Source organism: Balaenoptera acutorostrata, chromosome 8 (assembly GCF_949987535.1).
Source record: "Balaenoptera acutorostrata chromosome 8, mBalAcu1.1, whole genome shotgun sequence".
Lineage (NCBI taxonomy): Eukaryota > Metazoa > Chordata > Mammalia > Artiodactyla > Balaenopteridae > Balaenoptera > Balaenoptera acutorostrata.
This window is the reverse complement of record NC_080071.1, coordinates 90,375,279-90,390,900: the sequence shown is the minus strand read 5'-3', so window position 1 is coordinate 90,390,900 and position 15,622 is coordinate 90,375,279. Positions and strand designations below refer to the sequence as shown.

The window sequence follows — 15,622 nt, the reverse complement described above, 5'->3', positions numbered from 1 at the left end:
GGAAAAGGGCGCCATATGCAATGAGACCGTCATCACTCATCCCAACCGTCCTTAGGTCTCAGGAACAAAACGGCCAATCAGACTTCCCATGCAACAGTCCCTCCCTAGAAGCACATGGCTTGAAAATGCTCCCTGGCCGGTACTTGGAACCGTCTTAGGCATCTCAAAAGATCTGACATGTTGGCGGCAACTTTCAAACAACTGGCTTTAACCAAAGCCTTGGAAACAACTGAAAGCATTGGTCTGGAGAGCAAGATGCACTTTTGGATACTTCCACAGCGGCACTCCCCTTGAGCAGGCAGACACACATGGAAACAAAATCAGGCATGACTTGGCGCCTACTGTGGATGGCAGCTGATAGTGGGAAAGAGAAGGTGTGCTGAGGGACAGCTGGGTCATTCCCAAAGCTACCAGGTCCCACGTGACCACCTCTGCAACCACGGGCACATCAGAGTTTTTAGTGACATGATGCGCACGTTTGCAAATTTCAAAGATGAAAGAAAGGCACACTACAGTGAAAAAGTGTGATTTTCAGTGATCTTATTTAAGGGCAACCACCAAAGCAACTCCCGTTTCTCCATCCTTCACTGCTGGCAAGATGGCGGACATGGTCCTTTGGTTAGGTTACTACCCAGGATGATCGACCCTCATTCTCGGAATAAATGGTAATGGGCTTTGGGCTGTGACACTGCACCAAGGGCACTGAATGAGTCCAGAGAACAGCACTGGGACCCCTGAGTGGGATCACTCCCTGTGTGAAACTGGTTGACATAGTCAGAAGACAAGACTCGGACCCAGGGCTGGGCTGGCTTCATGCTAGAATCACCAGCTGAATTGCAAAGACGGGGCTGACCTTGACAGTCAATGGCTTTCACCACCGACAGAAGCAAATAAGGCTTACATCATCCAAGAATAATCAATATTTACTCCACGTACACTTGAGGAGTCAACAGAAAACCAGGTAGCTGACATCATATTTATTTGGAATCACTCTGGAAATGGCAAATGACCAGGAGTGGCCTTATGCTCATTCAGCAGAAATCAGCCAGTCATTTACTTAATATCTAATACAAAGGCAGGAAGGTGGTGATAGAGACCATGGTGGGGGGCACACAAGAAGAGGGGTCTGTGACCTCAGAGACTGTCTGGTTGGGAAGAGGAAACAGATGCCCCTAATAATAATAATAATAATACATAAAAAACAAAACACCTTTGCCAATGTGTCATCTCTCATGTCCTTGACCTCAGCCCCTTGACCTTCCCCTTGTCCTCTGAGAAAACACAGCAGGGCAGCCAAGGGCTTAGTTTGAATCCTGCTACACGACTGGCTCTTATGATGACCTGGGATATATAACTTGACCCTTCAAACTCTTCATGTCACCCTATAAGTGGGACACACTGTAGCAACAACTATTACAGTCACAAGAATAGAAAGAGACGGTGCATGGTGGGACTGGACACAGACTTGGCAGACAATGTGTTTAAGGAATGGGAGTTTAAGACCTCTTTTCTCTCCAGATTTGTCACACTTTGTCCCTGGATTCCTACTCAGGTGGCCTCACTCTAAACAAACTGGCCCCAGAGCCTCCCCCAACCTCCCTCTTCCACCTGCCCTCCTCACCTGGGCACTCGCCCGCCCAACCTGGCTCTCAGAATGTTCTCTTGACCTCCAACTGGCCACACACCATGAAGCTCATGAGCCACGGAATCTTCCCGTTAAAACAATCTTGTAGATGATAGTGGAAACCATTGCAGACGTTTCTCCTAATGGAGGTTCCGATATGTCTCCGATTTTGTGCTTTTAAAGAACTTACTTTAAAACTTCCTGATAAAAACACACTTCAAATAACGACTTCTCTCTTCTAACTTCATGTCATGACACATACAGAAAGTAACATTTAAAAATTCAAACAAAAGAAGATGCTTTAAAGAAGTCCCTCAAGGGCTTCCCTGGTGGCGTAATGGTTAAGAATCCGCCTGCCAATGCAGGGGACACAGGTTCCATCCCTGGTCTGGGAAGATCCCACATGCCGCGGAGCAACTAAGCCCGTGTGCCACAACTACTGAAGACTGTGCTCTAGAGCCCAAGAGCCACAACTACTGAAGCCCGTGCGCCTAGAGCCGGTGCTCCGCAACAAGAGAAGCCACCGCAATGAGAAGCCTGCGCACCGCAACGAAGAGTAGCCCCCGCTCGCCGCAACCAGAGAAAGCCTGTGCGCAATGAAGACCCAACACAGTCAACAATAAATAAATAAATTAAAAAAAAAAAGAGAAGTCCCCCAAGATACCTGAAGAGGAGACCCCTTCTTTCACCCGGAGGCCGCAGACGTGGCCTTGCTGTCCTGCCTTCACCTGCCCTGCCAACCAGTGGTCTCTCCCAGGTGGCTCTGCCCTTTTATCTGTGACAATCCTGAGTTCTCCCTGCTAGGTCCCACAATTCCTACCTGGCCACCTTCCTACCTGAGCAGCAGATGCTCTTTTCCTGAACAAACCAGAGCCGTTCAGCTGTGCGTCCTGCTGCTTCCCTGACTCACAGTGACTCCCTCCCCACCTGCTCCAGTCCTGCCCATTTCCTGCACAAGGTCTGCTCTGAGTTGCTGGGTGCCCCCAACGGCCTTCCTCCATGGCCCCGGGCTTTGTGGCCACTGGGTCCAGGCCTCGCCCACTGGGCTTCAGGCTCGGGACGCCAGGGCCACCTCACACCCTAGCCTGGTGCTGGCACCTTTCATTTTGTTTCAACTGGACTCAACAACAGCAGAAATATATGATTGCAAAAACTTTACTGAATGGGCCCAGCACGGTGCCAGGGCTGGAAGGTGAAGAATGAGAAGTAAGTCCTTCACTTCAAGGACATGAACTACAAAAGGACTTTCTCAAGGGGAACGTGGCATCATTCCCTGGACAGCGGAAAGCATGGAGGAAAACCGGGTTGCTCCAAGGCACGAAGCGTAATTATGAAGTCTGTTAGTTCAACCAAACGCTTTTAGTGTGTAGTGAATTCAAGATAAAATAAAAAGATACCATTTGATAGCAAAATCTAGAACATATGATTTTGAAATAAAGAAAACAAACCCCAGAAATCTCTGGGCAGGATTTAACCAACTGTATTCTATTTTTATGGAAAAAGCAAACATATGATCGTCCATCAAGAGAAAGGTTGATTTCTGGATGTGGCACAGGATCTGGGCAGGTGGCCTAATCCCCAGCATCTGTGGTGTGACTGTGGCTCATGGGGATGCCTGAGGCATAAGCAAGACTTGTGATGAACCAGAATGGAAAAGAATACGAAGAAGAATATACCCGGGTCTAGCTGAATCACTTTTCTGTACGGCAGAAATGCACACAACGTTGTAAATCAACTACACTTTAATAAAATTAAAAAAAAATCAAACAAACAAACAAAAAAGAATTACAGTGCCATCAGAGAGGCCTTTGTGTGAAGGGCACTGTGTTAGAATGAAGTCCAAACGAAAATATTTCAATTCCTTAACAGCCATTAAATCATGTGATAAACCTTCCACGCCCGATGACAGACGTGGGTTTGCTGCAATGCGCGCTGTGTCAGACCCCCCCATCCCCCTCTGCCGAGGGCCAAGCCCCACCCCTCCCCTTGTCCCCCTCCCCCCTCCCCCCCCCGTCCCCCTCCCCTCTCCCCCCCACCCGGTCCCGGCTCACACTTACTTTGGGTCTCGCAGTCCACACAGTGGGAGTTCCCTCGGATGTTCCGTATCGACTGCAAGGCCATGGCCTCACTCTGGCTGGTCAGTCGGGACTGGCGTACAGGGAGACATACAAACGCGAGATATGAGAACTCCGAGAAACAGGTATATACCTGCTAATAACGCCTGGGAAACACCAAACAGATCGTGAGCGAATATAACACGAGGGCAGTTTCAACAAGGGACTCCGCTTTAGATGTCTTTAGGATGGAGCCTAGCGGGTGGAGAACGGATCGGCACCACCTGTTAAGACGCGTCAGATGAGAGACTCGTGCCCTAAGCCACATCTCGTGATTCCTCGTCAGGAGACCACACGTGCGTGTGGCCGGGGGTGTTTATGCTTCAACGTACACTTACTTGTCTTCTCTAAGCAAGTTAGAAAAACACAAAGCAGGGAAAAGAGGAACATAAAAATTATAAACTACCATAGCTAAGTTTTATTAACATTGTGGTATCTATTCTTCTTGCCTTTTTTAAAAAAGCACATGTATACAGATAGATATGCTTTAAAAAAAAAGCCAGCACGGTATACATTGCTTTGGAATCTGCCTTTTTAGCCTAATGACATAGTGTCATCTCTCAATGCCATCACGTAGTCCCTGGTGTTATTTTATTTAATTTTATTTATTTCTGATGTGATAGATATTCAGAAGTTTTGTTTTTCTATGTGTTTAAATTTGATTTTGGAAGGTAGCTATTACCTATGTTACTGATTTTCAGTCTTTCAGCACCAAGACTCCTTAGGAAAAGGGTCAGAGCAACTCTGGCATCATTTTAAATGGCTGCATAATATTCCACTTATGATGACTTAAGTTACAAAGTTTTCTTTGATGGACATTTAGACTGTTTCCAATTTTTGTCTGCTATCAACAGTACTGTGAATATGCTTATTGCTAACTCTTTGCACAAATTCGTGATTATTGACTACGGATGAATTCTTCAAAATAGGAGCGCCAGGTAAAAGGATGTACGTGGTTTTAAGGCTTATGATACATACATTTCATGTAATGGCTAAAGCCAAATAAATCCCAGAGGGCACTTAGAATAAGCTTGATTTTTGTGTAAAAATTATTCACGAATGGAACCATCTTATGTCAAATTGTTTGCTGTGAAACAATTGCTTACTACTTAATCATAAACTATAATTTATTAATTGCTACTGTCTGATTAGCATAATGCATCATTGGGGTTTTATTCCCTTTGGTTGGATGCCCAAGTATTCAAAGTGTGTTTAACAATTTCTATTGGCACCTGGAGTGTGTGTGTGTGTGTGTGCACATACAGAGATGTGTCCGTCTGCCTCTGTCTACCTCTATAATCTCTAGGGCACATGTATGTATATGTATGTCTACTACTGCTACCAATTCTGAATTCTCCACGGGCAGCTAGAACACCTTACAGCCCATTCTCAGCTGAGGCTGTACTTGCCCCTCCAGCTATTTCTTGTGGATACTATTTCCATGCTGTACACCATCACGCCTGTTCACCAGGCGCCTAAGGTACTCAGTGAGTCCTCCTCTCACGGAGAACTCTGGCCTTTGGTGGCACACATCTATGGAGAGAAAAGGGGCAGCATTTTAAGGCTGGTGTTTGCATCAGGCCGAGGTGACGCTGTCTGTTTTCACAGAGTAGAGAGCTGGGAGGCATCTGGCAAGGGTGTGAAACAGAAAAGGCCAGTGCTGTCCCCCCCACCTTCCTGAATCCGATGACCCGGCATACATTCAGGGTCTGACTTGAGATACTGTGATTTTACGCAAAATTTGGAGATGCGTTTGTCCGTTCAGCCACACGTGCCCCCGCAATGCCTGTTCTGAAACCGAGTTCCTGAGCTTTGTAGGTGACAGGTGTCCTCAGTCCCCATCGACAGGAGATGCAGAAGCATCCTGAGTCTGCTTCAGAAGCCACATCTGCAACCGTGACTCAGTAAAGCCAAGGTGCTCAGAAATGAAAGGCCCTGATTCTCCCCACTGTGGGTATAAAACATCTTTAAAAAAGAGAGGCAAATTACATTATAATAATAATGACCGTGGTCTGGTTTACCCTGGTTAAAGAGGGTAATAAAATAAGACACTCCATCTTTTTGAAAGACAGACTCCCTTCTTAATGACAAAGCTGAACATAAATCACTGGCAGAAATTTCTTTAAATGGTTACAAATGAAATTGCAGGTTGGAAGGCAATGTCCTTTCTCCTGGTTTCTAGTTGTTCACAGCTGGAAAAATCAAAATGCTCTCCAAGACTTTAAAGTGTCCCAGAGAAGGGGTTAAAAATATCCAAGCATTAAAATAATGATCTTTGAAGGAATCTCTGATGGGAAAAGGGAAATGAGAAAAATGACCTTTGTATAAGGAATATCACTGGGCAGTAATTCAGAAAATGCAGGTTAAAGTCTGCTTTTCCTGGCTAAACAAATGTAAAAGAATTAACTCTAATTGAATAAACCCCATACCAGGCTTTATCAACAGAATTTAAAAAATGGACATTTTATCTTCCCTACGCTCTTTGCATGCTCATATATGTGCATGCACTTTTCATCGAAGCCTGCACTAAGGGTCAGTTTTCTAACTTGACGTGGATTTGAACTTGAGACATTTATGAGAACGGAACAGTGCCTCCTCGTAAGTCTGCACTTCTTTTCCTGAGTGTGTTCAGCCTAAAGCAAAAATCAGTGTGGACACAGAAGCCACAAGGGTCCAAAAGATTCTATGATCTCCAATAAAAGGTCCATACGTTACATTTGGGATGAGCTGAGAGAGCAAAGATTTAAAATGGGATATTCTGCCATCCGAACTGTGGTTAAGCTAGGCTACTAATCTATGCTACAGGACACATATCGACACAATGTTTTTTTTTATCTTTTCAATTATTTTGCTTTTTGCTCAGAAAGATTTAAGAGTCTTGCCAATTGCATGTCTCACACGATGCTCTCCCCTCCCCCACCCATTTCCGTTTCAGGATCAGCCGTTCCTGATTTTGGTGGCGGGGCCTTGGGGGGAGGGGCGCGGTAGGCTGCTCCGGGTCTTACCTTATTCTTGCTGCTCTCGCACGACTGTAAGCTGGCGAGGATCTGGCTCTCGATGGCCTGGACCCACGCGTCTCGCTCCTCGTAGGTGGTGGCTTCAAAGTTCCACGTCTGGCCAGTGAGGGACACAATGATAAACTCAAAGTTTTCTTCTTGTTCTGAAACACAGAGTGGTGGGGATGAAGAGTTTAGCTTTCATGAGATCACGGCCCCTCTGCCAGCCCTCGGTCATGAAAGTGCCTTTGGGTTCAATCGCGCCTGCATGGGGCCGAGGCACACACAGGACCGGCCGCCCCGCAGCGGAGATCTGAATCCGCAGACCTCCAAACACTCCAGATTTGGTTCCTAAAGCCAGCATGGCTTAGCTAGGTTTCAATCAATGCTCAGGGGATGAGGAAAAATGAAAATCAGCGTGTGATGTCAGTGTCTCTGTGCTGGGCACAGATGAAGCAACTCAGGGACGGAATATTGTAACTCGTGGCCGGCTGCTGAAATTGACAGTGGGATGAAAATCAAGTGAACGCTGCTCATCTCAGGGCACAATTTAATTTCTTTATAAGCACCTGTGCGCCAATCCACAGATACACCGCGGCAGAGAGGGAGGCCTGAGGGCGTCTGTCCTTTTAGGGCAGAAGACCAGCTACAGCGGGGAAGGTTTTAGTTTGGAAGAGCGAGTGGAATTCCAGGCGATTTGAAGGGGCCACTGTGTACCAGGAAGAGGGGTCCTTACGTTCAAATCCTGCTCCGCCACTTGGCATGTTGGAGTCTGGACAAGTTCTCAACCCGCGCTGGGTTCATTTCCTCACCCTTAAAATGGGAGGGGAAAGCTGCCTTCTTCACTGCGTTTTCCACTGGCTAAATGACGTGCACTAGCTCAGGCCCACGCTGGGCGTGGGCCACGGAACACCCTCCGTGAGCGCTGGTGTTTGTCCTCTGTTCTGATCTACCCTCCTGCCTCTGCCACGGAACGAAAGGCAGAGGAGGGGCCACGTGCAGACAACATAACCAGCCACAGGTAACCATGAAGACGTCTGGAGCTGGGCTTTTAGGCACCACCACGTCTCACGTGATCGGTAGTTTCCCATCACTTGTTGCTGAGCCAGCTGCATCGTGAGCCCCTGGCGAGCGATTGTTACTAATAACGCGAATAACCTACTGCCCACCCAGCTGACCTCTGCGTTAGTCAATTACCTCTGTCACCCGCACTCGGCTTGCTCGCATCTGCACAAACCTCCACCTTCCACACTCTTGGCTCCTCTAGCCTGTGTCCCCAGCACTCCTCATGGCCCCTGACCTCTGGCCCCTGACCTCTGCAAGGCTCCGTGCTGCCGGGTTGGCCCCGCCCCTTCTCAAGGCCCTGCCTCACTGGGAGCCCTCGGGCCTCCGAGACAAGGACGCTCCCTCAGTCTCCGAAGCAACTGCAATCATCTCCAGACGCCCTCTCCTCCTCCCCTTTCGTCTCAGAAGAGAAGCAGCTCCCATTACTGTGGCTGAGAGACCCTCCCACCTGACCCCACCGACCTGGGCAGGTGGGGACAGGATGCTTGTGTCTTTGTCAAGCACCCCCAGGTCTGGGGAGCTGCTCCAACACCGACTGCCACAGAAACAGGGCCATGCCACCTTTTCGTGAAATCTTTATGTACCCTGATAACAACAGTATCGTGTTCTAGGTGACATCAGGATCGCTGCTCTTTTAGAACTCACCCTGCTGGCGGGCTGGGCCTCAATCTGTGGCACCTGTTCTGAACAGCATGTGAAGGAAGGTCAGGGACTCTCCTATCAGGGCGCCCAGCCTCACGGGGGGTAACGTTTCTCCAACAAGAGGGTCCACGGCCCCCACCAGCTTCTCAAAGCTCTGTGACCCTCCCTGCAGCTGTTAAAAGCTCCTGGGACGGGGGTGCATCGTGGGGCTGTGGAAAAGCAGGCGTGGAGTGCAGGCCCACCCCCGGAAAGGGGCCAAGCAGGGCGTCACCTGGAGCGGACCCGGAACAGCCCAGGGAAGGGGCTGAACGAGATGGTCCTGGTCCCTGAAGGGGGGGGAGAAGGGCAGCTGGGATGCAACCGACACACGGAGACAGGAAATCTCTCTTTCAAGAACCAGAGTGGAATAAAGATTCATATAAAAAACTGAAAGAATCAAGAGCCCTTCCCTAAAGGAACTGGGAAAAGACACACTTCAGAAGATTCTACAAAGAAGGTTTGAACCAGATGGGTTAGGGAGCAAATGGATAGACATGTAAATACACCTAAATAAAAATTATATCAAATACTACTTTTCTTATCACGTCTAATTTGGGGAAGGTACAAAATACTAGAGAAATGAAAGTGGACATGGGGACCCTGGAGTTAAAACACCCTAGGACTTTGCATTGTTCCATAGGGGAGTTAAGAACTAACTTTAGACTTTGGTAAACTAGGTACACATGAGAAAATACCAGGGTTAACCTCTATAAGAAAAGAAGTAGAACGTATAACTCCCTGACAAAGAAGAAGGAAAATTTAATTAAAAATATGATTAAAATCTTTTATCAAACTAGGAATAGAAGGGAATCCTCTTTCCGTGGACAAAGAGTACGTATCCAAACCCATAGAACCATTATTCTTAAAGATGAAATGTTAGAAGCAATCATTTCACACCAGTTCAAGGGCTGTGAAGGCCAAAATGTTCACGGTACCAGCCCTTGTTCAGCCCTGCTGGCTGGTGCAGTGAAACAAAACAGGGAAGTAACAGATCCGGAGATTGGAAAGATAAAAGACACCAAACTGTCATTCACAGTTTACAAGATTGCTTACAAAGGAAACCCCAAGGAATCTACAAATGTTGAGAAATAATAGTAGCAGTTAGTAAATGGGCAAGATTTAAGACCAATATAATGAAACGTTAATTGCATTTCTGTACATGAGGATCTAACAGAAATCACGTTTAAAATATATCTGTTTATAAATTCATTTCTCTCCATCTGCGAGGTAGGGAAGGAGAGATACAAAGAAATGTGAATAAGCCAAATAGTTCCCTAAAAATAACAACACAGAGGATGACTCGGAACCTGTAGTCTCTGGTAACAAGTGGTAAAGAGAAGACTCCACACTGTGTTTGAGGTGATGGATTAACCCAAGCACATGAGTGGCCAGAGAGGTTTCATGCTTGTCTCTGGAAGATGAAACCCTGGCTGGTCCACTAACAATAATGAAACACCAGTAAGGCTCAAAAGATCAAACAGATGCAGGACATCCCGTGCCCCCAGCCTGGTGGAGAGCAGCTCATGAGAAAAGGCTGGGATTGGAAAGGTGAGCCCCGTGAACACAACTGGATGACCCTGGAAAGCACAGCCATGTTTCACATCCTAATTAAGAACCAACTGTGCAAGCACTCCAAATTTGCTTCATCTGAGACAGTTTCCTTTTGAGAGGGGGAGGCCAGTGGGGTGACTGTCAATCCGGAAAGGCACGCAATTGTACGAATAATGAAGAGGGGAATCAGAACCTACAGTCCCAATACTTCGGTGACCAAGTCAGCTGCATCAATAAGCGGTGATGGCCGTGACTGTCTGTGTACGAGCTGTCTGCTTCTAAGGGCTTTGAAGCGTGCACATGTACTCAGGTACGTGTCGGGACTTGTGGTCAAGGCTCTTCACGCTATAGTAGCTCACTACGCAGTGAAACACTGACCAAGCGTTCTTGTGCGAAATATTTATTGTTTTAACCGAAGGGCTTGGCCTAGCCCTGGAGAGGCAGGAGATGCTCCTCCAGTCGTGTCCACGCAGGGTCTGGCAACAGCTCCCGAATAGAAAGGCCTCTGATGGTGCCTTTGTTCCTGGGCTGGCCTCTCCCAGGTGCGCCGCACTGAGGGGCTCCTTGCTGAACTGTGGATGTGAACATCAGGGCTACCTGGAGGACAGGGGCCCAGCTCACCATGGAGAAGGCAGGGAGGAGGAGGGGACGGGACCGCCCCCTAACACCGTTTCAGTTCAGAGGCAGCCCCACGGGGGTGCTACTCCAAGCCTTCTTCTGGATTTCAGGCCCTGGTGAAGATGTCTTTATAAGAAGCCGGTTAGCTAGGATTCCCCATTTCCTGAGTAAGGGATTAAAATCTGGGCATGGAGTTTAGTTGCAATCACTCTATACCACCAGCATCAATGGAATCCAGCTGATGCTTAAGTTTTCATGTGTTTCCCAGGGTACTGTCTGTATGTGGCTTTTTTTTTTTTTTCTTTTTGAGGGAGGGTAATATGTTAACACTTACAGATACAGTTAGAGTTTCAGAACTAAATTATACCTGCCTTATGACTTTCCTCTGCTTCCTAAGATCAAAAAAAAAAAAAAAAAAGAACAAGGATTATAGAGAAGTTGCGTTTTTAATCATGTTACATATGACTTCCATGAAGGACTACTTGTTTCTTTGTAATGAATCTACTGCATGGAATAATAAATATAAAAAAGAATACTACTGGGCTCCAAGTTCGTGTCAGAAAAAATGCTAAGGACTTCATAGGCATCATCTCATTTAGTTTGATTATTTTCCTCTCTTAAGGTGGCCAGCAGTGCTTTCTTTGTTTCTCAAAAATAAAACAGTTAAAAAAAAAGTTCTCCTAGGGTGTCCAGCAGGAGATGGAGGGGTCTTCCCACTTCCCAGTGACTTTTTCTGTTATTTTCCCTCACTCCTGATGTCAGAAGAGCAAGGTGGCAGAATCTTTTAAAGGTAATTTCCCCAGAAATCCCTAACCAGCTTGTCGCTAATGTCATATTTCTTTTTAACTGGTCACGTCTGGAGAATGCTAGGGGACATGATGCCATGGACGTGGCAGTCTAAACTGGGGACATTCCAGCTTCCATCTTCCTGCGTATCTGGCTCTGTGGCCAGTGATTGGTCTGCATGGGACGGAGGAACGGTCCCAGCTACACCAGGAAAATCAGAGCATGGGAGGCTCTTGGCCACTGATCTGTCCTAGTGGGGGTCACATCATCCAAATGTCCTACTCCAGGTTTTCTTATCTGAGCTGGGGTCGCAGAGCCCCTTCCCTCTTATCTTGGATTGAACAAGACACAGCTCACAAGTTATCCACGGGAAGGAAAACCTCTGCTGTCTAGGCCACTATCTGTGGACAGGTGAGAACACTGCTGACCAGTAGAGAGAAGCAGGGATGGGATGGACCTGATGCCTGCCAGGTTCCTGGGTCCCTGCAGCCAGCCCAGCTGCCTGTCCTACAGTTGGATTGGATAAATTAATCCATTCTCCCTCCTTTTTTCACCTAAATCCCTTTACATTTCTATCACTTCCAAATCCAGTTCTAACTAATCCAGTGGAGAAAAGATCTATCCCTGATGGGAGCCTCCAAGCTGCTGCCTGGTCATCTTCTTGAATCAACACCTGGTAAATCTCTAGATTTAATCTTGGCTTATATTTCTGTATCGTGGCACTGACTATGAACACTCATTAAGTAAACAGTACATCTGGGGACCTAAATATTACCCCTTCTTCTGTGTGGACAGGACATTCACAAGTTCCTCCTCATGTTCAAACAAGAATTTCTATCAGACGATACAGCCCTATTCAAACCACCAGTGGACCAGAAGGGTCCCATCACATCCTAAAGTGACACTGTGATGCTATTTTAGTATCAGCAACTAGATAAAAAAATGATAAAAATAATAATTGGCAGTGGGGGGCCAATCAGTCAGAAAGACAGATGGAGCATTACTCTCCAATGTTACCCTCACTTAAAACGTGAAGAATGAGAGCTCAGAAGGTGAGGACGAACAGTGGCTATGTTTCAAGTGGTTTCGGTTCACTGACACAAACCGACTCTTTGTGACAATTACAGCAGCTTATATTTAATTCATTCTGTAAAAATTAGAATTCAGGCTGTAGAAATTCCTGATGATAGCTATGTTACAGGAGGTTTCTTAGTTTTAGATACACAGGTGATCATCAAAATTCAATCCCCCAGACTCCCCCCATCATAAAAAATCAAAGCCCGCCACACCCAGAGCCCGAAAAGAAAGAACCGTGTTGTTTCCCAGTGTGACATTCCAGGGCTTAGTGGTTTAATAAAGTTCTGTGATTGGGCTCATAGGGATTTAAACAGTTTTCCGTGTTTAACGGTTAGCTGTGGAAAGGTCCACTATAATAGTATTTTAGCACCATGAACCTGTCGAAATCAACCTGCCCAATTATTCCAAACGACATTAATAACACCGGATATTACACTAATTGCGTCCAGTTTCTATGCAGACGAGGCCCCGTGGGGCTAATTTCGCCTCCTTAGGGGCAAGCAACTCAGCCATCAGACTGATTTCACAAGGAATCCCTCCTCATTACACAAGTCCGGGCTGTCAAACTTTTTTTTTTTAAAGGTTAATGGGCCAATCAGTCATCAATTATTTTTGCGGAATCCTAGCAGGCAAAGGGTTAAAGGGCTAAACACAGCTGCAACTGATTTACATTTGGAGGTTGTTTTCAACAGGAGACATCTGACAAGGATGCCTTTTGGGGGAGCGGGTGGAAGGGGAGAAAGACGGACAGATGCGTACCTCTGTCTTGAGGGGCAGGAGACTTGGGACCAGAACCATTGCCCTGTACTTCTGCAAAGGCCGAGAGGATCTGGACCCTTGTGCCCATCTGATACACTATGGCTCAAAAATGCCTGCGAGATGCAGGTGTACTGTGTACGGCGATGCTGAGATTTGTTTCTCTTCTGAATTTATAAGAACCCAAAGTGTCTGCAGAGGTCACTCATTCCACTTTCTTCATTGGCTGGATGAGGAATCTGGGTCCGCGTTCCCGGGCTCCCCTGCAAACCTGGAACCCAGACCCTGATGCCCATTTCTGTCCACGAGGCGAAGTGTCCTTCCCGACATACTTAATGACAAACACATGATGAAAACCTGTTATTTAAATGGTGCGGAGATGACAGTGTCCAGCACGGAGGGGCCATGTGCCCACTGACAGAGGTGGCCAAAGGGTCCACTGAGCCCAGAGGCTTCTAGATGGTCACCATTTAAAAATGATCTGACCATCAAATAGCCAAGGCTCGCAGGGAAATCGCTGTCCTCTCCACCTGTGACTTCTGTTGTCGCAGAATTGGGACTTTTGTTTTCGGGTACAGCACAGTACCCTGATGATGATGTTAACAGCAACTCAGACCACTGGTCAAGGGGCTTTTCCTCATTAACGAGTATTTGCAATGGGTTTCTCCCTGTTTCTGCCTGAATCTCCACATTCTCTTTTCTTCGTGTCCTTGGGATCTTGGGGTCTTGGGCTCCCATTTTTGGGGTCCTCCCTCCCGCTTCTGGGGCCCTTCCCACTCTGCCATCTACTAACTGGGGCTGAGCTGCCCATTTCACCCTGCTGGTCTCAGTTCTGTGGTCCAAGGAGGTGCCAGCAAGGACTGGGACGACAAAGGCATGCTGTCCCTCCCTTTCTTTTGCCAGGGAAGACCTCCATCGCTGACCCCAAAGAGCCTGACGGAGCCTCAGAATCCTTCCCAGCCCAGTTCTCCAGGTAGCCACTATCAATTCATCTAAGTTGGAAACCGAGATGGAATGTGTTTGCTATTCTGCCCCCTCCCCAGGTCCCCCACTATCTACACCCTTCGAGATTACGCCAGGCTTGGTCAAACACAGCCCCAGGCTTTTATGCTAATTTTGAAGAGTCCTACAATTTGTAAAATACTTCAATATTTCTGCTTTCAAAGCATATATTAAATAAGCATGTGGTTTAGATATTTTGCCCAATTACGATGAAAACGACACACATTTAAGATTTCAGCCCAAAACCCACCACAATATTGAAAGTCAGTTTTCATTCATTTTCGATTTTTCCTCCCATTTTTGTAAGAAAAGATAAATGTGAAGGATTTGCTCCAGGACCGTGCAGAACCAAGACCTATGGCAAAAAAATAATAAGTTAAAAAAATGCCCTCTTCCACTTGAGTTGTTCATTTTTAACAAAAAGAAAAAAAAATCATTATTTTTTGGTCTTTATAAACACACACAGGTCATGGTTCTTGGGTAAATATTTTTGCAAGCTCTCAACTTGGTAAATATCTTTGTTTAGCCCAGAGTCCAACGGAGGTGTTGTACTGTGGCTTAATTTAGGACGAGTAGAATTAATTTTGTGAAGAAGCAAGACCCCAGAGGGAGGTCACAGAGTTAGGACTGTTTACTGCTAAATGTTATCACAGGAAGATCCTCATGAAACACAGAGAAGTTCTGATTTTCCAAACACATTAGACAGAGGTGGGAGGGCAGCCGGAGAACTAGGCAGCACGAAAGCTGCTGCTTCCAGAACCACAGGGGGCCACGTGTTCCCTTAAATTAAGGAGAGTGTCTAAAATAAAACTCCTGAAAAAAATAAAATGATTGGATCCCAAACTGAAAACCTCTCAGGAGGCAGAAGACGGATGTGTTAACATGTTTCCTGGCACCTGCTCAGGCCCAGGCACCCCGGGAAAGCTCAAGGCCCAAGCTTTTGGTTCAGAAAGAGAAAAACTAGAGGCCGTTGTTGTAATTTACCTGGTTGCTCTATATGCTTACCATTTGTTACTCATTCTAACTTACATTCATTCATCACTTTTCAGAGGTCCCCTGCTCTCCTAATCACAGGGACATGGGGCCCAGGGCCCTTCCTCTGCTCAGAGCCTGGGGTGGGAATGGGGAGACTTGGACTGGCAGGTTCCAGAACCTTCCACGCTGCCCCCACCCCCAGCTCTTCTCTCTCGGTTGTGGCTCAGCGCGTGGATGACCGTCAATCTCATCATTCTTTCAAGAGTTGAGGGCTGGAGACATCAGCAACCTTGCATCTCTCCCCAGAAAGTCAGTCCTGGAGCTGCAGTGCTCAAAGCGTTTCCTAAATCTGAATTTATCTGCATGAGATCTTAACC

At 46.9% G+C, this 15,622-nt stretch overlaps 1 protein-coding gene across 9 annotated transcripts in view; it reads right to left on the bottom strand.

Annotated features, from left to right (window-relative positions):
• The window catches only part of AGAP1 (ArfGAP with GTPase domain, ankyrin repeat and PH domain 1), a 551,312-nt gene that overhangs the window by 70,230 nt on the left and 465,460 nt on the right, over positions 1-15,622 (bottom strand). For all 9 annotated transcript variants that reach the window (XM_007184760.2, XM_007184762.2, XM_007184768.3 and 6 more), the window contains 2 exons: positions 6,744-6,898; positions 3,682-3,772 (listed from right to left, as the gene is read on the bottom strand). In XM_007184760.2, coding sequence (XP_007184822.2) covers positions 3,682-3,772; positions 6,744-6,898 — 246 coding nt within the window. The remainder of the gene's footprint in view (positions 1-3,681; positions 3,773-6,743; positions 6,899-15,622) is intronic.